General features: G+C 38.7%; 1 protein-coding gene across 3 annotated transcripts in view; it reads right to left on the minus strand.

The window, feature by feature from the left end:
• LOC125271916 (SRC kinase signaling inhibitor 1-like) overlaps window positions 1–22,075 on the minus strand; it is a 132,993-nt gene extending 110,918 nt beyond the window's left edge. Inside the window, exon 1 of one of the 3 annotated variants that reach the window (XM_048196278.1) lies at window positions 21,425–22,075. In XM_048196278.1, coding sequence (XP_048052235.1) covers window positions 21,425–21,446 — 22 coding nt within the window. In that variant the 5' untranslated portion in view covers window positions 21,447–22,075. The remainder of the gene's footprint in view (window positions 1–21,424) is intronic. The other 2 variants (XM_048196328.1, XM_048196362.1) reach the window with 2 other exon arrangements.
• Window positions 22,076–22,667: the final 592 nt, after the last annotated feature.

A 22,667-nucleotide genomic window follows, 5' to 3' on the forward strand; every position in this document is an offset into this window, starting at 1 on the left:
TTTATTTTAGTCAAATTTCTTCTAGTACTGGAGTGATATGTAATACTGGGGAGTAAATTTCCCTCTTCACTTACTGTGAAGTGATGTTAATTTATTCCTTATGCAGTGCTTCAAACTGAACGTTGGCTCCCTTCGAATTGGAATCTCACTTAAGATGGTGGAATACCCTGTGAAGTTCACTTGGCAGGGTACTTAGGATCAAATGGAATATACCTTCTCAACCTACTCAGGTTTTAGCCTGGATTTGAACTTGAATGAGCTGGTCTCGACTACAACACTACTTTTTTCCTTTACATCAGGTGGTATACTATTAGTCCACAGAAAGTTGGCAGAAAGAACTGAATCCATAGTGGAGCTGCACCAGGAAGTGAAACGATGAATGTAACTTTAGCTACAGTATTCAACATAATAATACTGCAATAATACTGCATAATAAAATAATATACTGCAATCAAAGACATTCCTATCTTGACATGATTCAATTTCTCAGAGTACACTTGAGTCACCTGGAAAATGGCAGGTAATTTGCTCAGTTTTTTCCAAGGTTGTGTGAGAAAAACACAGACGTGTTTGATGTGGACATGACTAAAATAGATGCAAAGTATATTTCTGAAACGTGAATTTACGTGACCTCCACTGGGAAAACAAGTCTAGTCCTAATAGGGCCTTACTTCTGCATGCATACACACAAATACACACCACAGAGAAGGAAATACAATGAAACTGGAGAAGTAAATGGATGGACAATGCAATAACTCTTTTTCAGAAGCCATCTGATGTAGCTTAATTTAATTGATTTGTGTGTGTGTGTGTGTGTGTGTGTGTGCGTGTGTGTGTGTGTGTGCGTGTGTGTGTGTGCATGTGTGTGCACATTCTGGCATCAGTCTGTGTTGCACTCAGATTTTGATATTGATGAAGGTCAGACATTAGCCAGTTTAACTCACAGGCATGAAAGCAACTTTCTCTCATTCTCTATCCATCATTTCACTCCTCATCAGAGTTCCCGGCTGCCAACTTTTCCATTTTGTTCCTACCTTTCTCCATTTTAACGTCACAAATCCATAGAGAGCATAAGCAATTTAATAGCACATTACCAAAATGCATTGGACGCTAAAGCAAAACATTAGCTGACTACCACTTGCTCCAAATTTACATGTAATATTAAGCCACTATAAATATGCATTACATTTTCCCAGTCATTCACTGCACTGCACCCCTATAGCTTTGCTTGTAAACAAAACCATGGTGTCCTTACTTATTACTGAGCTTAAAGACCGGCAATTACAGATGACAATCTGATCTCACAAACAAACAGATTCTCCAGACAAGCTTCACTAAATGATTGAGTATGTCACATGCAGGGAGATATGACAGGGTGGGTGGCAGAGACAAAAAGTAGAAAAGGGTGTGTGTAACAGTATTTAAATACCTACAAAAGAAGCTCTTAATCATTTCAACAAACTTATTAAAATATTCAACATCTCCAAGTGCATTTCAGTACCTGGGTTGCATATTGCTGTGATAGAAAAGAGAAACAGCGGTATATATATATATATATATATATATATATATATATATATATATATATATATATATATATATATATATATATATATATATATATATTAGGGCTGGGCGATATATCGCATGCGATTCTCACGCGCATTTCGTCAGTAAAGCCGGTTCCCTGATTACCGCTAAATCGCCATCACCTGCTTTCAAATGGAGCGCCATTTAACAGACAGAGCCGTAGTTCACTGATAAGCCACGCAAATATCGCGTTCATTATCGAAGGCGATTCATCTGCGATATGAACGTGATATTGCGTGGCTTATCAGTGAACTACGGCTCTGTCTGTTAAATGGCGCTCCATTTGAAAGCAGGTGATGGCGATTTAGCGGTAATCAGGGAACCGGCTTTACTGACGAAATGTGCGTGAGAATCGCATGCGATATATCGCCCAGCCCTAATATATATATATATATATTTATTTATTTATATTTATTTTATTTGTTTTATTTTTTTTGAGATCTGCAATAGGTTTACATTCATACAAGGTCAAAAACAGTTTAATTTTCTCATAATATACATTGCAGCATCACCTCTTTTCTCACAGTGTCTGAAACAGCTCGATAAAAGATTCGGTCTATCTAAACTCCTCCTTTCTGGGAGCTACTCTGCTCTGATTGGTCAGATGGCGCAGTCTGTTGTTATTGTCTACAACTTACAGCATGCGTTAGAAGCAAAATACCTATTACCATATCTGAATTTCAGTTTCAGAGGCTTCCTCAGTGCTTGTGATACAAATAGTAACAATGGTATCGCTATAGGGCTGGACAATTAATCGAAAAGTAATCGAAACCGAAATTCAGAACCTCTAATCGACGTAATTTTCCTATGTCGGTTATTTCATTTTTTTTAATCCTGTTAATACTTCCCCCTTTAAAAACATACTACCGCGTGTGTAGCCACGTGACTCCGCCCTGTCCAGTCAACACGGCGCACGAGCGATAAGCCTTGTGTCTTCACTAAACTGTGTAAGTTGTATGTGTTTTAAGGTTTGCCAGTTTGGACATTCAAGCGATTTTAGATGATTGGATGTGTATTATTGTATTGAGCTACCGTACTTGTGCAGCTGCATTGTGGCACGAACACTCATACAAACAGTAGCTGCGCAAAACGCGAAGATCTGCGCGCACAGAGAGGAACGCAGTAACTGGTTGCAAAGACTATAGAATAACACAAGACGTGTCACTCGTATTGTTTTGAATGGGAGAAAGTGTAACGCTCAATATGGCGGAGTAAGTCCCGCCTTCTAAATCAGAGCCAATCACCGATTGGTAAAGTCATCGCGTCACTGCAGCGGCTGTTAGAAGCTCCGGTTCCTCTAGAAACAGTCAGACGCGCATCTCCGAAATGAGGCACAAGAGTTGCGCATTTAAGACTGCGCATGAGCTTGATCCAGCCTCGAAAATACAGTTTTTAGTCATGATTTGAGTGTTTAGAAACAAAATTTATGAGATATTTGTTGTCAGATTTCATTGGTGATTTCAAATATGAAATTTAATCGAAAGCTTGGCAAACAGTTTTGGAGAATTTGATGTTTCCCCATTCAAAGAGGTAGGAGCTGCACTTGCATGCCCGAGAGGTGTTTCAAAGATGGCCGCCGAGTGAAATAACTTGTCTTAAAGGGACTTTGCTAGTTGTCAGCGCTGTCCTGTGATTTATCACTAAAATAGTTTAGAAACTCAAAAGTTATTATAGCATATATTTTTCTACTTTTGAAGTAACTATTTACAACCCACAGCTTCACAATTAATATAGAGACGGTATGAATAATTCACACGCGCAATCGTTCTTATTATGTACTGGTACTGTTCTAATTTATCTTTATCTGATTTACGACAAGCAAAAATCTGTAAGAAATGTTACGAACCATAGATAACATCACTGCTGAAAGTGAGCTATGTCAGATCACTCTTTCAATAGGAAAAAATATCTCACCTTTAATAGTCAAGCATATTTATAGTACAAACCTTGTCAGTGAACTATGTGGGCAAAAATAAAAAAATAAATAAAATAATCGTTCATTAATCGTAATCGAGGTAAAATGTTAAATTAATCGAGGTTTTGATTTTAGGCCATAATTATCCTGCCCTATATTGAAATATGAAATTGAGCCGAATCCTCACCCTTTGGATGTTCTGCAAAGTAGATTTACATTTGCAGCACAGAAAACAGCGTCTTCTCGACATGTCAACAACACAAACCAAACTCTGCCAGGCCTCAGCTTCAACTACAATGTTTGAGCCAATGAAGACCAAAGACAGGCATTATGTAAATTTGTTACAAACCTACCTAGGTTCAAGCAGAAAGTAAAATTGGAATTACAGGCGATTTGTTTCAGGCAGTTCAGAATCGGTTCTGTCTTTTGGGAGACAATAACTCAATTTATTTTTGATCACTGAAACATTGACCTTTTACATTCACGAAGATCTATATAACACACTGAATAAAAGGTAATATCTGAAAAAGCATAATAGGGGCACCTTAAAAATTGCTAGCAAGGTGTCATAAGCGCATCACCTCATCCCTACCCATAAACCCCTCTGCCCCACACACCTCCCACATCATCTCGACCTGCTTTGTATTCTGGAGCGGCTGCCGTGTACGTTCACTCTCTCTCTCTCCAGCAGTGATGGCTGAAGAACAGAGGGAGGGAGATGAGTGTCAGACAGAGGCCAGGCGATTACCATTTCAGTGCAAACACACGCTTTCACAGTTTCAGACTGACACAACCAACTCATGCACATATACACATATATGTTGTTTCTGTGCCAGGAATGCCTAGGGATCTTTAACCTTGTGCTGAAGGCTACTATTTAAACATTTACAGATTAGATTCAGCTGTGTGAATTTTTTTGTGCGTGTGAGAGTCAAGCAAATCCATGAGTGTTTAAATATGCAGCTGGTGCTGGATGTTCCCCGCTCTCTGTCACTCAACATTAAACATCATCCTGCAAACACAGAGACTCGATGAGTGACTTTGCTCTCATCCTCATCTCTATACTATGACCTCATACATAACAGACAATCATATAACTCAACTGCCAGCACTTTATGTCCTGGAGTTGATTATTAATAGATTTTTGATTTTTTTTTTTTTTTTCCTTTTTGTTACATTAAGGTCAATTAACTTTTTACTAAGCCTTCATTGTTTCCAGCTTATTTTATTGTTTTACTCTGGTCCCAAATCTTACAATATTATACCCCATTATAAAAAAAAGGGAAACAAAACAAGATAATCTAAAAAAGAGCAAATCATTTCAAATATTGTCTGAAAATGATTTATATAAACTTAAACACAAATATAAACACAAATTATGATAGTCCCTTAGTTGTGGTGTCTTTTTCACTGCAACAAACATATTTACCACTAATAAAGTTTTATTAAAGGTTAATGTACTTGGTTTCCAGTAGGGCTGCACAACGATTAATCGCGATTAATCGTTTGCAAAATAAAAGACTGTGTTTATGTACTATATGTGTTTGTTCTTTGTATAATAATTATGTATATATTATACACACATACATGTATACATTTAAGAAATATATGCATGTATAAATAAATATATATATTTTATATTATATTTAAATATAATATTTTTCTTAAATATATACATGTATGTGTGTGTATTATTATATACATAATTATTATACACAGAACAAACACATTACATAAACACAGACTTTTATTTTGCAAACGATTAATCGCGATTAATCGTTGTGCAGCCCTAGTTTCCAGTGTCACATGGTGTCGTGTCAGTAACATGATTTGTAAACAAAACTTAGAAAAATATAGATCACTTTTGCTACCATGTGTCACTTCCAATCAAGCTGTGATTTCGCCAAATTATGCAAAAAGTATGAAAAATATTATTTAATTGTAAGTAATTGGCATTTAAAAAATTTTACTTATGAAATTAGCCGTAGCCATTAAAATGTTTAATATGCCACTTCAGTCATTTCCACCACAATATGCTGTTAAATAATACACACACTCTTGTTTGGGTTGGTGAGACTTTTTAATGCTACTGAAAGAAGCATCTTGTGCACCAAGGATGCATTTATTTGATCAAAAATACAGTAAAACAGTAATATTGTGAAATATTACAGTTTAAAATAACTAAAAGATCGCCGTTCAGCATCATTACTCCAGTCTTCAGTGTCACATGATGATAATTTGCTGTTCAAGAAACATTTCTTATAATTATCAATAGCTGAAAACAGTTTCTGCCAATCTCATGTTAATCTTGAGTACATATAGAGTAACAATGCATCCTTCATATCTCCGAAAAGTCTTTAGTTTTATCATGTTTATAAAAGATAGATACACTAAACCGAGTCTTTCCGAAAAAAGCAGAGCTCCTTGAGGCGTGCTGTGTGAGCGGAGCTAAAGAGTGACGAGCACATGCAGCTTTTGCGTAGAGATCGTCTGCTAGCTGCAACATCATTATAAATACAAAGGGAACAAAAACGTTTGTGGTGTTTACATTTTATGCACTATGGCAAAACAAAACACAGACATCTGATGGAGTTTTACTCACCACCCATGATCTGCAAATCCAGCGCCAAACTGGGACTTGTTTACAAAGTATTTGTCACCGAAATCCCGGGAACAAACAAACATACGTGCACAGCTCCACTGCTGCCCCAGAAAGACAAATTTCATCCTCTGTTCCCTTAACGCTGCATTCTTTGGGGAGCTTAAAAAGGTCATCTTTCCCTCACAACCAAAAACACACTCCTTCGGTGACAGGAGCTGCATCTCATTTCGGAGGCTGTGTCCTCCGGAGGTCACATTTGAAGGCTGTGTACGTCATCAAGGATGTCATATTTAAGAAAAGTAACCATAATAAAATTGACTGATATTCATTGTGAGGTGTAAATTACTGTAATTTCTTTCTTACGTTGCAATCTAATGGTTATTTTTCTTAAATGAGACTGCCTCGATGATGCATGCAGCCTTCAAAGGGTGCAGCCCCTGAATTGGGACACAGCCATTGTTGAAAAATCTCTCTGCTTCCGTATCCCAAACGAAACGCGTTGATGGGCGTGCTCTTGCTCTGGGTGGGGTGTGTGTGCACGCTTATCAGGGAGAAGTGCCTATACAAGGAATTCCACTCTCTTTTGACGTCATACAGGACACACTCGGAAAGAAAAAAAAAACTCTCTGAAACCCGGCCTGAAACCGGAAGTAGTGTATTTGGCACAGAATACATTACGTCCAACTCGTGTTTTGAAACTTTGGCCATGTTTAGCATGAGAATGCAACTCTTTAGCAGTGTAAATAAGTCAAAATGCATTGTAACATAGTTCGTATATACGGGAAGGAGGAGGCGGGAACCGCAAAGAACAAAACAAAGAACAAAACTAAAGTAATGCCGGCAGACCCTCGCAGACGTCTGCCGACCACACCAACATAATAAAACATAAAATAATATGCAGGCCTGGTCCTCTCTCGTCCTTCACAGTCGTCGCTCCTCCTTTTATGCTCCCGGAGCTCCTCCGTGAGAGACTCAAGGCCGGTACGCCTCCCAGGTGATGCTCGTTATTACTTGCGTCACCGGCCTCGCACCATTCCCTCACGGCTCTCGCCCGCCCTGGTTGCCACATACCCCCATCGCCCCTCACAGGCCGGGGGGTACTCCCAAGACTGCGCTCTACCCCCCGGGGCCTGTCTCGGCGGCCGCAGCACCTGGGGGTAAGGACAGACGAGACGAGAGAAAGGAGACGGAAGCAAGGGGAGCGACAGGACGAGAGAGGGGAGAGAGAAAAAAAGAGAAAAAAAAAAAATTCTGGGTCCGGTTCCCAGACACACTGCCGCTCGGTCCTCAGCCTGCCAAGAGGCTCTTCCTCGCGGTGCCATGCAGTGGCACTGGACGCTCAGTGGACGGCCAGATCCTCGACCGCCTCCTGGCGGCCGGCGATGGCTCCTCCGATTGAGGGCAGCCGGCAGCGAGTCCCAGGAACACGGCATCCGGGTCTCCGTCCCACCTTTCACAAGGCTCCAGTACCACCGCCTCGGGCAGCCTCTCGCGGTCTTCACTCCTGCACTGCCCGAACTCCGCAGCACCGTGATCCCCCTCAGCAGCGAGGGCTCTCCGACAGCATGTCCCTCCTTCCTCCCGGGTTTCAGCACCAATGTAACACAGTTCGTATATACGGGAAGAAGGAGGCGGGAACCGGCGAACATTCAACAAAACTTTAATACCAAAATAAACAAAGAACAAAATGAACACCAACATAATAAAACATAAAATAATATGCAGGCCTGGTCCTCTCTCGTCCTTCACAGTCGTCGCTCCTCCTTTTATGCTCCCGGAGCTCCTCCGTGAGAGACTCAAGGCCGGTGCGCCACCCAGGTGATGCTCGATCACTTGCGTCACCGGCCTCGCACCATTCCCTCACGGCTCTCGCCCGCCCTGGTTGCCACATGCATGAATTAGCATTACCCCCCCCCCCCCTTCTACATTTTATACATTTCATACTTTATACATGTCTCCACTGTAACTTTTGATTAATTTAATGCATCCTTGCTGAATAAAAGTATTAAAAACTTTTAAACAGTAGGCCTATAGTGCACATAATTTGAGATATACTGGAAATGTTCATGAAGGGGGGAGAAATGGCAAAAATAACCCTGTTGGAATTGTTAGCAAGCCATTTAAACAAACTTGTGAGGCTTAAGAGTGAGACTAGGGATTGGGGAGACATCTCATGGGCTGCTTTTAAAAGCAGATATGTGTCTATGGGATGCTCCGCTGAATATGTTCATTGAATTGAGTGATGGAGCGCGGTGCCAGTGGAGCCTCATTGTCTGGTACTAATGGCTAACAGCAAACAACTGTGGGCTCCTCGGGCCAGACAAAGTGGTGATTGCTTGTTTCTGTCTGCAGGCTCAGACACAGGCACCAGTCTGACCTAGTTCTGCTGCTGACAGGAAGAGAATTAAGACCAGTCCAGCCACAAATCGCAGCACTACTTCCAGCCCCAACAGCTGAACAGTCAATCACAGATGAATGACATGGAGAGGGAGAGGAAGGTCACAGAAATGCTTAAATACATGCATAGAATGGAATGGAATAGAATAGAAAGAAATATGTACCAAATGTCTCTAGCTGTGAGCAATTTGAGTGAGATCAAGGTGAACCTAGAAGCTTGTGTGAACATATATATGTGACAATGTAAGGGTAGATGGTTTTTCTACTGAGAACAAACAAACAAGAACAAAAGAGAGAAACTGTGCTACATAAGTTTATTTTTATATTTAAATATGTAGCACTGTGGGGTCCTGCGAGGCATGGCATTTTGTTCCACTTTTTGTCTCCACATATAGCAGAATGACAATAAAGCTTGACTTGAATATTCAGGTAGCTGAATGAGTCTGAAAAAGCCAGTGAGAGCAGTGACCGCAGGAGAGGAAGACCAGGCTCAGACACCTGTGTGGAGTCTGTGGTGCTGTGTGATTGCCTCACTGTTTGAATTATATCAGGCAATGATAAGAATCACTGAAGAATGACATGAGGCGAATATTATCAAGAAGTAACAGCTTCTGAAAGCCTGCTTTTATATTCAGCCGAATATCAGAGACCATTTTGAATCAGAGCAATAAAGATTTGCACATAATTTGATTTCATATATGGGTGATTCTTCAATTACGGGAACTTTTCTGTCCTCTAGGATGATTTAAAAGCAAAAAAAAAAAATCTAGGTTTAAAGAAGATATTACATTAGCTTTTTACTGCATCTCTTTACTTACATTTTAAGTGGAGAAAAGCTAAATTACTCTGACATTTTAACATTCCTTTATAAATGTTTAAAGGGGATATATGATGAAAATCTGACTTTTTCCATGTTTAAGTGCTGTAATCATTGCATCTACCAACCCAGAAAACGTGAAAAAGTACAAGCCAGTAACTTTGTTTTTGTAAGCCTTTCTCTGCAAGCATGTGAAAAAACGAGCCGTTGAGATTTCGCTCCTCTTGTGATGTAGGAAGGGGATCCAATTATAATATTACCGTCCCTTAATCTGTATGTTTCCACTCACTGTGGCGCCATTTTTGCCCTCTGGGGACACCTGAGACTTATATCACATCTTGTAAAAAGGGGCATAATAGGTCACCTTTAAGGTGTTGTGTTTTCTTTCTAAAACATATAAGTATATTTATGCACATAATATGAATATATGAATTTACACACTACTGTTCAACTGTTTGTGGTCGTTAAAGGTGCCCTAGATTCAAAAATTGAATTTACCTCGGCATAGTTAAATAACAAGAGTTCAGTACATGGAAAAGACATACAGTGAGTCTCAAACTCCATTGTTTCCTCCTTCTTATATTAATCTCATTTGTTTAAAAGACCTCAGAAGAACAGCCAATCTCAACATAACACCGACTGTTACGTAACAGTCAGGATCATTAATATGTACACCCCCAATATTTGCATATGCCAGCTCATGATCAAGGCATTACACAAGGGCAGCCAGTATTAACGTCTGGATCTGTGCACAGCTGAATCATCAGACTAGGTAAGCAAGCAAGAACAATAGCGAAAAATGGCAGATGGAGCAATAATAACTGACATGATCCATGATAACATGATATTTTTAGTGATATTTGTGAATTGTCTTTCTAAATGTTTCATTAGCATGTTGCTAATGTACTGTTAAAGGTGGTTAAAGTTACCATCTTTTATTACTGTATTCACGGAGACAAGAGAGCCGTCGCTATTTTCATTTTTAAACACTTGCAGTCTGTATAATGCATAAACACAACTTCATTCTTTATAAATCTCTCCAACAGTGTAGCATTAGCCATTAGCCACGGAGCACAGCCTCAAACTCATTCAGAATCAATGTAAACATCAAAATAAACACTGTACTTACGCGATTAGACATGCTGCATGACGAACACTTTGTAAAGATCCATTTTGAGGGTTATATTAGCTGTTTGAACTTTTTTTTATGTTGTTTAAGGCAAGCGTGAGCTCTTGGGGCATGGAGCACGAGAATTAAAGGGCCACACACCCTGAATCGGCTCATTTCTAATTATGCCCCAAAATAGGCAGTTAAAAAAATGAATTAAAAAAAATCTATGGGGTATTTTGAGCTGAAACTTCACAGACACATTCAGGGGACACCTTAGACTTATATTACATCTTTTAAAAAAAGTTCTAGGGCACCTTTAAGATTTTTTAAAAAATTTGAAAGAAGTCTCTTATGCTCACGAAGGCTGCCTTTATTTGATTAAACACAGTAAATACAGTAAAAAGAGTAATGTTGTTAAATATTATTGCAATTTAAAATAACTGTTCTCTATATGAATATATTTTAAAAAAAAAAAAAATTTCCTGTGATGGATTACTCCAGTCTTCAGTGTCACATGATCCTTCAGAAATCATTCTAATATGATGATTGGATGCTCAAGAAACATTTCTTATTATTATCAATTTTGAAAACAGTTGTGCGGCTTAATATTTTTGTGGAAACCTTGATTTTTTCTTTTTTTCAGGATTCTTTGATGAACAAGAATCTGAAAAGAACATTTCGTTTAAATGCAAATCTTTTTTATCATTAATAATAATAATAATAATAATAATAATAAATGTCTTTACCCTGACTGCTACAAAACATTTGATCGGTAGTGTATATACACTCTATTTATATATGTATGCATTCATTTGGCACTAATACACTATAAAATGTGGTAATGTGCAAATTTAAAATATCAGTGGTGTAACCTAGTGCAGGTGAATTCAATCATAATAAAAAATATTTTTGACTTGACTAGACATCAGTTATATAGATAAATTGAAGAATCACCCATAACTAAATATAGGTCCTGTGTACACCTGGTATTAACCTCTGTCTTGAGTAATCTGATCACGAGTAATCTGATCACTGTTTACACCTATTAACATGCATCTCATCACAGCACTTGTGATTGAATTTCTTAACTTCGCAAACAAGACTTTAAGCTGAGTGCTCACTGTTATTATAGTACTTTAATAGTTTGAGTGATCAGATCAAAATAATATTGTACCCCATTGGGACCAGTACTTAGCGCTGTCTATTTGTATTCAGATCACCTGAGATGACTGTAAATATAAAATGGGGCTATAATTCAATCCAGACCAGTTGAACAAAACAGTCAACAGAGTAGCTGAAGGAGCAGTGCACTGTTCTGACAAAAGCAAAATGACTAAATTATCACTTGCAGGTTCCAGTCTGTACAAAGACAGACAGATGAAGAGAGAGAACAGAGAAAGAAAGACGGACAGACTGGCAAGAGGGGATACAGCGGACAGGCGGGATGTCAAAGGGGATCTGGCTGTTCATTCATAAAGACTAATCGATTCACAGGAGGAAAGTGCTAAGAAAGCATCTGCAGGCTTTCTGTGCTCCCCAGCAAATTACGCACTGATTGATATGGATCCTATAGCTGCCAGGATTCGGATTTATGAAGTAAATCTGCAGATATAGACACACACATTCAAATGCAATGCACATACATAGCTGTGTTAAGGGATGTAATTTTCTGATTTATTTCATGGTTTATCTTGTGAGCCAAGACCTAAAGCCTCACAGTTAATCCTCTTTTATGCACAAAAACAAACACATATACTCAAATAGACTGACTCTGACAACTTAGTAAGAGATTTTCAGGCCTAAATTAGCTATTACTGCGGCAACACTGAAAAAACTAGGAGAGAAATCTTCTCTCTGCAGAAACAGACAGCGCTCCAATTAATTCAGATTGAGCCTGGAAAGCAATAACTGTCATTTAAGCGCCCCTGCTGTTATAAAGCCCCAATGAATACCAGCATGCACCTGTTTGTGTGTGTGACTGAGAAAAACAAGAAGAGAACGAGTGAAAGAATAGATGGACACCCCTCAAGGTTACCTGTCACAGCAATGTCATTGCTGGAGGCTGGCGTATCCCATGTTGCCATATACTGCGGATGAGATCTCTGGCTGATGTTTACCAGTGACACTCTATGTTTCCCTCTAAAATAAAACTCTCCGTCCAATCATCAACGCACTGTCACAGAAACATTGTGTCATCATCAGCCAATCACAGGACAGTTCGCATTAAAACATTTTTACAGTATGTATGATGGCAGAACTCTCCTGAGGGTAAATGCACTCAGAGTAAAATGCAAAAATTTAACTTAAAAAGGGAATATTGAGGTAGTATCACACAGCAATCAAAAATTCATAAGCTGCAGTTATAATGGAAATTTGTCCCTGACGATTTTACTGTTACAGCTATAAATTTTTCAATTTAATAAGCCTGGTGTTTTTTTTTAAATACAGGCCAAATTAAAATGCTCACTAGGTCATAAACTTTTTTTTTTTTTTAACTACTGCTCAAACATTTGGTCCAGAGAGAATTTTCTTTAAATAAACTGGTGCTTTTATTCAGCATTAAATTGATTGAAAGTGACATTTATAATGTTATAAAAGATTTCTTTTTCAAATAAATGCTGTTTCAAACTTTCTATTCATCAAAGAATCCTGATAAATGTATCATGGTTTCTGCAAAAATATTAAGCAGCACAACTGTTTTCAACATTGATAATAATCAGAAATGTTTCTTGAGCAGCAAATCATCATATTAGAATGATTTTTGAAGGACCATGTGACACTGAAGACTGGAGTAATGATGCTGAAAATTCAGCTTTGCAGCACAGGAATAAATTACACTATAAAATATATTAAAATTATTAAAAATATATATATCAAAATGATTTGAAATTGTAATAATATTTTTACTATATTTTTGATCAAACAAATGCAACCTTGGTGAACATAAGAGACTTCTTTCAAAAACATAAACAAATCTTACTGACCTCAAACTTTTGAAAAGTAGGATACAATGGGTTTTGCACAGCTGTGCGCAAACCAGTTAACCTTTGCGTAGTTTAGTCACTCTGAAAAAACATCATTCTGACACTAGAAATTGAGTTTTTTTTTTTAAGGGTTAGTTCACCCAAAAAATTAAAATTCACCCTAATGCCGTTCCACACCCGTAAGACCTTCGTTCATCTTCAGAACACAAATTAAGATATTTTTGATAAAATCCGATGGCTCAGTGAGTTCTGCATTGCCAGCAAGATAATTAACACTTTCAATGTCCAGAAAGCAACTAAAGACATATTTAAAAGTTCATGTGACTACAGTGGTTCAACATTAATGTTATGAAGCAACAAGAATACATTTTGTGCACCAAAAAAAAATATTTTATTCAACAATATCTATTGATGGGTGGTTTCAAAACACTGCTTCATGAAGCTTCGAAGCTTTACGAATCTTTTGTTTCGTATCAGTGGTTCAGAGCGTGTATCAAACTGCCAAAGTCATGTGAACTTTTAAAATTTCGAAACGTTTCGAAACACTTATGACATAACGAAGCCTCGTTTACTGAAATCATGCTCCAAACCACTGATTCGAAACAAAAAGCTTCGAAGCTTCATGAAATCGCCCATCACTAGATATTAGGGGTGTAACGATTTATCGCAGTACGATATTTCGCGATGCAAAAATGTTACGCTATGCATCGTAGAGTGATGTTGATACTTTTACGATATGACGGCAGTCTAATCTTATTGGTTGAGCTGCCAAAGTGACCTACTCTGCAAGGTGGGAGTGAGAGAAGCCGGTTGTCACCGCATATAAATGATGTGTCTCAATTAGCTCTCTAGTTCAGTAAGCGTTTCAGGCACACATTGAATCTTGCAAGCAGGTTTAAACGTTTCTCACGTCAGTCTCTTGCTTGGTCGCGTGAGAAAAGTCGTGGCTTTCCTTTACCGCAGTGCAATAGCAATAGCTGTGCTCACAGAAAAGCAAAAGATGCTTGCGATGCTTTGCTTTAAGAAGTTCCGCGGGGCCGTTCACATATTGCGTCTTTTCCACGTGCAAGTCAGTTATTTCAAATGTAGCCGCGCTCATAATGGGATCAACGCGGTCGCGACGCGCATCCGGTGCGTTTTCCAGGCGCATCAAGATGAACAATTCCCAACTTTTCAGAATGCCGCAAGCGCACCGCAGGTCGTGTGACATGAACCAACCGATCAGCTATGGCCTTTCCGTAACAAAACATCAAAAGCTCAGCCGAACAACTGATCATAGCTGTGCAGGGTGGTTTTTATATATTATCTCCATAAATATCTCTAGTAGTAAAGCTAATGCAAGGGCTAGAAATCATTTATCCTTTGCAGAAACTTCCTGCAGTTCATGGTTGCATAGCAACGACCGACACCACTGGAGCGCAAGCGCTTTGGAAAGAAGGAGAACCTTCCACGCGTTTTTAGACGCGATATGTGAACGGCCCCTATTCATAATTCAAAGTTCATGTTAAATTTAACTTTCTTGTTCAGTGACAGACAGACCTATTCAGCTGTTGATCTGAATACAGAAGGTTTTTATTAAACCTTGAAATGTGAAATATCATAATTTGTGTTCTGAAGATGAACGAAGGTCTTACGGGTGTGGAACGACATGAAGGTGAGTAATTAATGACAGAATTTTTATATTTTTGGGTGAACTAACCCTTTAATTTCCTGTTATCATTCTGTTGTCTACAAAATGACAAATTACCCCTTCTCTTCTCTCAAATGAGACTGTAAGTGTGGTGCTATATAATAGAATCTTACTATTATATAAAGCCTCTTTCTCAAACACTAATTCATAATCCATACAGATACGAAATGACATGTGAAGAAGTGGCATAACGTAAATCCTTCCTCAATCCATGGCTTTATATTCAGACAGTATTATCATTCAAGGGTGTTTAGTATACGCACAATGAAAAATATACAAAGCATTACCAGTACACTATTACAGGTCCTCTGGTTTTAGTCATGCAGCAGCAGAATACAGCTGTCAGTCCTGTTTGAAGTGCTAATGCGCTTCTGCTCATAGACATTTCAGTACACAACCATTTTTAAACAAAGTCACATTCAAAACTTTAAATTTTCAGCAGTCACAACCAAATTTTGAGAACAAGTTGGATGTGCAGTATGGACATGCTTTGTGGGTTATATTTTTGCAGTGAATAAATAATATTAGGGATGTCAACTTTCAGTTTATAAAAAATGCTCCTAAATAATGTTTAAATGTTCCTACAAGAAATGGTTAAGGGGGAAAAAAATCTTCTTCATTGCACTTTTTCCCCCATTCAGACGTTTAATGAAGAACTTTTTGAATTTGATTAATATGTGATATTGTGAAGAGTCTTTTAAGCTTCGGCTCTCTCTGCAAAATGAAAAAGTTCAAATAACCCAAATAACAAGATGGTTTCCTGCTTAATGATACAGATAGGATTTTAATTACATTGGATCAGAAAAAGAGCTAATTTGAACTGGGTCTGATTCACAGTGATTTTACACTTTTACTCTACTGCCAAACTGTGCTCTGACAATCGGCTGAGAAAACAGATGAGGAGAGTTTCTGACCTCATACCTGAGAGAACTAACTTTGGTTTGGAAAAAAGACCTGTTTTAAATATCAAAAGAATATTTATCATCATTATTTGTATGGTTACAGGCATTGCAGATCAGTTAGAATTTCTGTTCCATGTACAGGAAGTTTGAGAGAGTTTGTCAATCCCAAATACTTCATTGTGAAAAGCACATGTTTTAGAATGCTGTACACAAACAGTCTTGAAGGGCTAATTCTCTGTGAAGTAAATCACTGTATTTTGAGTAACTGTGTCTAACCACTTGAGATTAATGATACGTCCGTCTGAATATCTGTTTGGAGGAACTGTAGAATGTAATTTGTAACCATTCCTCTACCTGCCATTCACCCCAAAAAGCATATTCTGCGCAGACACTCAAATCAGACACAAATCATCTCAACAGCACTCAAACAATGTGAAGGTAGGCAAAATTGGGGCTGGTATCTGGATGGCTATTTTTACCTACACTAGTCCACAAGGGTAAGAGAAGACACTTGTGACGGTGCAAGAAAATTTAAAATAAATTAATAGTTTTATTCAGCAAGGATGCATTGAATTGATCAAAAGTAACAGTTAAGACATTTATAATAATAGCTGAACTTTCTATACGTCAAAAATTCTCAAAAAACAAAAAAAAAACAAAAAAAACAATCATGGTTTCCACAAAAATATTAAGCAGGTTTCAACATTGATAATAATAAGAAATGTTTCTTGAGTATCAAATCATCATAATAAGGCATCTTTACACAGAAAAAGCGGCACAGAAACCAACTCTGAAGCGGCATAAAAATCACAAAAATGTGCATTTACACAGACTGTTTAATGCTCCTCTGAAGCGGCATAAATGCATTTACACAGGAATTAAAATCGCGGGAAACAATGCTTTGAACATAAGTATTTCAAAACTAACAGTTTTAACAAAATTAATTTAAAAATAATTAAATAATAAACAATGAAATATAACTCGAAATAAAAAAAATACGAAAATTTAAAGTAGTAAACTGCATGCTATAGCCTATCTCACGCTTTGATGTTTGTCATAATAAAAATTGTTACAGTTGGAACGATGCAACAAAAAATTATTCATTATTACACCGGGTAGTTCACAACAGGATTAAAAGAGGTCGAACATTTTTTTTTTTTTTTCAAAGAGACAGAAACAACAAATGATGCTAGCATTTGCCTGTATCAGGCAGCAGCACATCACCAGACAGTCGTGTGTGGGTGAAATATCGTCCTCAAGGAGATGATTTTTGGAATATAATATAACAGTACACAATCAAAGTGACACCGATTGTGTTAAGCATTTACCTTATCTGAGAGAAATGTAGCAGCGCGTTGATCTGACAGTCTCTTCATAGGAAGATTACAAACGGCGAAAGCTAATTGATGACACACGATGATTCTCTGCTGTTATTTTGGTGGTTTGCTTCACGATGTGAGTACAGGACTCTTTTACTTCAATGCCCCTTGATGGTAGACAATATTTTTACTATTTGCCCTAAGTTATACGTTTCGTCTCCTGCTTCTTGAATCTCGCGCCGCCTGAGCTGACTGGAGTGATTTTGGTTGTCATGACAATGACGTAGTTTAGAGCGGCTATATTTCGCGTTCATTTACACTGAACCAGAACAGTATCAGACTCGCCTTTGATACCAGGGGCTGAGGTGGGTCAATTAAGATCTTTAAGATGCCTTTAGAATGATTTCTGAAGGATCATGTGACACTGAAGACTGGAGTAATGATGCTGAAAATTCAAATTTGACAACACAGGAATGAATTACATTTTAAAATGTGTTTAAAAAAAAAAGGAAACAGTTATTCGAAACTGTGATAATACTTCCCAGTATTACTGTTTTTATTGATTTTACATCATAAATGCATCCATGGTGAGAGACTCCTTTCAAAAATAATTTTAAAAAATCTTACCAACCCCAAACATTTGAAGGGTATTGTTTGTCTCTCTCAAGGGGACCTTGGCTTCATAAAGGGTGAAAATCTACATTTACACATGCTATAACATATTTCATCCAGAGATATCATATTATATAGATACATACTTTTGAGACACTTTACGATACTATGGTCTTGGATAGAGATTCTGTATTATAGATACTACAATAAATGCACTGGGAAACTGATAAGCATATTACACAACAAAATATCACACAAACCATCATCATGTGTACACACACACACTCCATGAGAAAGAAACTAGATCACACCAGATAACCTAAAGTCTTCAAGTTTCAACCAGGAACTGTTTCTCCTTCATCTCTCTATCCCTTCCTTTCATCCTAGTAGTGCTTTCATCCCCCTCTTTTCTTTCATCTACACCTATTTCTCCTTTTCATTCCTAAGAGCAATGCTCTTACACTCTCCGTCCTGCACACCTTCTACACCTCCACATTCTGCACTCTTCACTCTCTATTTAGCTTTCTTAAATATTGCTTCTGACATATTTTCCTGTGAAATGGGTAAATAAGAGTGGGGGTGAAAAAAGAACCAGCTTTGGAACATGGTAGCTGGTTACTATCTGGTCCATGCAATGGGTCCTTAGCTAATTGTTTACTAATCAAAGCTGGCCATTAGCTTGCCCAAGCTGGTCAAAACTAGTGATCGTTACCTGGCCCAAGTTGGTCACTAACAGGTCAAAGCTGGTCATTAGCTAATCACTAGCTGGTCCAAACAGGCCAACCAGTCAAAAAACAGCTTGACCACATTACATAGGTAAAGTATCTGCTGGTATAAATAAGCTAGAACAACTTCAAAAATAATCAAGAAATTCCTTATTTTAATTCACCCCTCAATAATGGTTTCTTTTTTCTTTGAAGAACCAAAGCTTTGGAAAACTTGGAGATGTGGTATAGCCCAATTATAAAGGTGGGATTTCTAAAGCAGGAAAAGTCATGTAATGTAAATGAATAAAACTGTATAACTCCATGGCCATTTAATGAATATACAAAGGTCTAAAATATTTTATTATAGTGTAGAAACTGTGAGTAAAAACTACTTTTAAAAGTCCTTTTTCTTATTCTGAATGGCTGGAAAAGTCATGGGGCCTTCAAAAACTGTTGTTGACAATGGGGGCCTTTGAGAGTTAAAATAAGGTTGAGAACCACTGCTTGTGACCTGCTAAAGCCAGCTTCATTTAGAAGATTTAGGAAAAGAAGGAATAGAAGGAGAGAAATTGTGAGATGTTCTCAGACTCTTGTTTTCCTGTTCTTCAGATTATCTGTTGTGTAGTTCATGTAATGAAGCATCAGTGTTCTCCATCCTCTGCAATTCCTTCTTTTTTTAGGCATATTGGCCCTCCCTTTCGTGCTTACCAAAGCTGGACTGTCCCAAGAGAGTGTGGGTATGCCTTCAATAGCCAGTCTCCTTTCTTACTCTCTCTCCCTGCCTTCCTCAATCTCACTTCAAGCAAGCATTTCCCTAGTTTCAATCCATCTTTCATCTGCTCTGTATATGCGTTTTTCTCTGCTGAAGAATTTTCTTGTCTTCTCTTGTAGCATTTCTATCTCAGGCCTCATATGAAATCTTTCTATCATTCTCGTGATGCCTTATTTCTTCTCCCAGCAGACTTCAGGGACAAATGCCTCTAAGCTCCTTTTTGTCCATTTTCTCTTTCTTTGGCTTTTTCTATCTTTTTTTTTTTTCGGCCATCAATTCGCAGCCTCCTTTCAAGAGAAGTGACTTTGAAACTGTGAGATACAAGACAAAAGAGGAATCTGAAACTAGATTTTTAAATTTTCTGAAGAAAATGCAAGTGCTTACTCAGGCTAAATTCTAACCACCACAGTGCCACACTTATGTTGGTGGTTGCCAGGGTGTTGCTAAGGAGCTCTAATGGTGTGTGCACACCAAAAGCGAACTTAATTATTTGAGCAAGTAGATTACATACAAAGTCAATGCAAAGATGAGATGCGAATGACGTAAAGTGGGTGACGCGAATGCCGCGAACACGCAATATTCGCTTCAAATGCGTCTTCCGCGCGAGTTAAAAAATTTCAACTCGAGCCGGAAATTCGCATGATGCGTTATCGCGCAAGCCAATCAGCGAAGAGCTTATTGACATGTCCAGTTTGACACGTCTGATTGTATCAGAAAATGGAGGAGAGCATTATTGTAGCTGTCTGAGGGCACCCCGAAATTTATGATACAACTTATTCATACAGAGACTGGACAAAAAAGGAGATAGCTTGGAGAAAAGTAAGCGAGGAAGTTGGATTATCTGGCAAGTGATGAAAATATGCATCTGTTACTTGATTCTAGCTATGAGTTTAACATTACTAAGAACTTATTAACATGGTTGATGACGGAAAAATGGCAGAAAGAAATATTGTTGTTGATGTACATGAAGAAACCCAATCATTGTGCGATTTTTCTTTTTTATTTGATAGAGTGTTCTGGGTGGCTGCTCAGTGACCCAATTCATAAGAGGCCTTCAAGGGATAGTTCACACAAAAATGAAAATACTATAATCATCTACTCATCCTCAAGTACACATGATAAAAGGACTATGAAGACTGTGAAACTCAATGGGGTTCCAATGTTGTTTTGGACCCCACTAACTCTCACTGTATGTACAAAAACAATTGAAATATTTTTCAAAACATCTTGTCTTGTGTTCCACAGAACAAAGTCATACTGGCATAAGCAGCAAATTTTGGGTAAACCATCCCTGTAAATGCATGAGAATATTTTTTTGATTGTTTTATAGTTCAATAGGTAAGTCAAAACGCTTGTAAGAGCAACTTCCAATCAACAAGCCACATTATTTGACGTTTGTGGCCCAAACAATGCAAGACAAGTTGCTCAGTAAAGTTTATTCCTCAAGGTTCAAATAGTAATTGCCTTCACAAGCACCACAAAATTCTCTCTCACCACATACTCACACACTCACTTCAGGTTTAATGGGTGTGATGCTTCCAACCATTATACCTACACGGCCACTGAAAGCTAAGATGCAAAACCACAAATATACACACTCACATACACGTTCACGCATTAAGCAAAAGCATCATTAGCAGATGTTTTTTTTCCCCTCTCCCTCTTTCCCATCCTTCTATTTCTCTAGGCATGGATCCCGCAATTTATCTCTGAGCTTCCACACCCACTGAGCCAGCCTTATCACTCCCATCCCTGGATACCCTGCTCATCAGCAGAGCCCTTGGCTCCCACAGACACAGAGCAAACGGCATGAACCGCCAAAAGCTCACTATGCACACAAACACACACATATACACACACACACACACACCCTCCAACCCCACCTTGCCCCACCCCCTCACCAAAAGCAATAGGAAAAAAAAAGCAGAAAATGAGGGAAAACAACAAACACAGCAAATAAAAAAATACCTGCTAGAGAAGAATAAATGAAGATAAGGTTGACATACCTTGGGATGGTGCATTTCCCATAATGCCTTCACCGTGCTCCGCTGCCTACAAGAGAGAGCCACCAGCCTGCTTCCTGATCCACCCTCCTGGTCCTCCTCCTCTCTCTTGTCTTCACTCCGTGTCGTTAACCGCTCCCGGAGCCGGCCGCGCTTCTATTCGCTCCTTTTCTCCTTCCGTCCCTGCCTTCCTTTGTCTTGCTCTCTCGTCCTCTGTTCCTCTCCCTCTCTCTCTCGGCGCGCGAGATGGGCTCGTTCTCTCCAGCTGGTTCTCACAGGCAGCAGCGCCGTACGCGTGTGAGGTGATGTGTGTGTGCGCGCGAGTCAGGGAGAACGAGCGTGTGCGGTCGTGTGTGCATGTGTGTACGTCCTTGCTCGCCGCCGTGCTATTGAGCTGGCTTACTAGTGTTGGAGAAGCTGCAAAGAGCTTTTACTAAACACACAGCTTGTACTAAGCAAAAAGAAAAAAAAATAGAGTCAGTGACAGATTAGCATGGTTTTGTTGTTCTTCTCTCGCTCACGCTCTCTTAAAGGTACAGTCTCTTATCTGCAGTGATTGTACTCATCTCTTTTCTCTTGGCCCTTTTCTCTTTCTCAATCTCTGCAGACTCCTTTGTGGAGGAATATTGGGATCTCTAGGGATGGTAGCTCTCCGTGGTGCTGAAAGTCACAGGAAGGGCTCTAGAGAGTGATGCTTAGATTAGGGAGGGGGGAGCCATGGAGGTCCCTCTTCATACTCAGGGTAACAACCAGGAGAGTAAGGTGACCAAATTTAACATAATAAATGTGGGAAGAACTTAAAGAGATAGTATTCCTTTAAATGAATTAAGACAACTAATGACAATAATTAAAGTATGAGTGAAAAGCATAAGGAAACACATTGTGATAGTGATCCTGTTTGCATGAGGGTTTGGCGGGAGCCCGGCGTGGAAGTGTCAAGGAAGTGTTACATGATTGCAACGAAACATGGCGAGGTTGCCATGACAGCAACATGTCCTTCTGCATGGGAAGGGGAGGGTTTTTTTGCCCACGTTAGCAGATGAAGCTGATGAAGGACAGGACTCTGTGTCCATTAGGCGCAACACATACAAAAATCCTTCTCTTATACACATGCACAAAACATAGACATACGTTAACAAAAAGTCACACTCACCCTCTTTAAAATCAGTTGTTTACCTCTGATCATAGACTACAAGTCAAGCCACCCTCTCTAACATAATGACCATGAAAATCATGAAGGTCTTCC

Source organism: Megalobrama amblycephala, linkage group LG1 (genome assembly GCF_018812025.1).
Source record: "Megalobrama amblycephala isolate DHTTF-2021 linkage group LG1, ASM1881202v1, whole genome shotgun sequence".
NCBI classification, from domain to species: Eukaryota; Metazoa; Chordata; class Actinopteri; order Cypriniformes; family Xenocyprididae; genus Megalobrama; species Megalobrama amblycephala.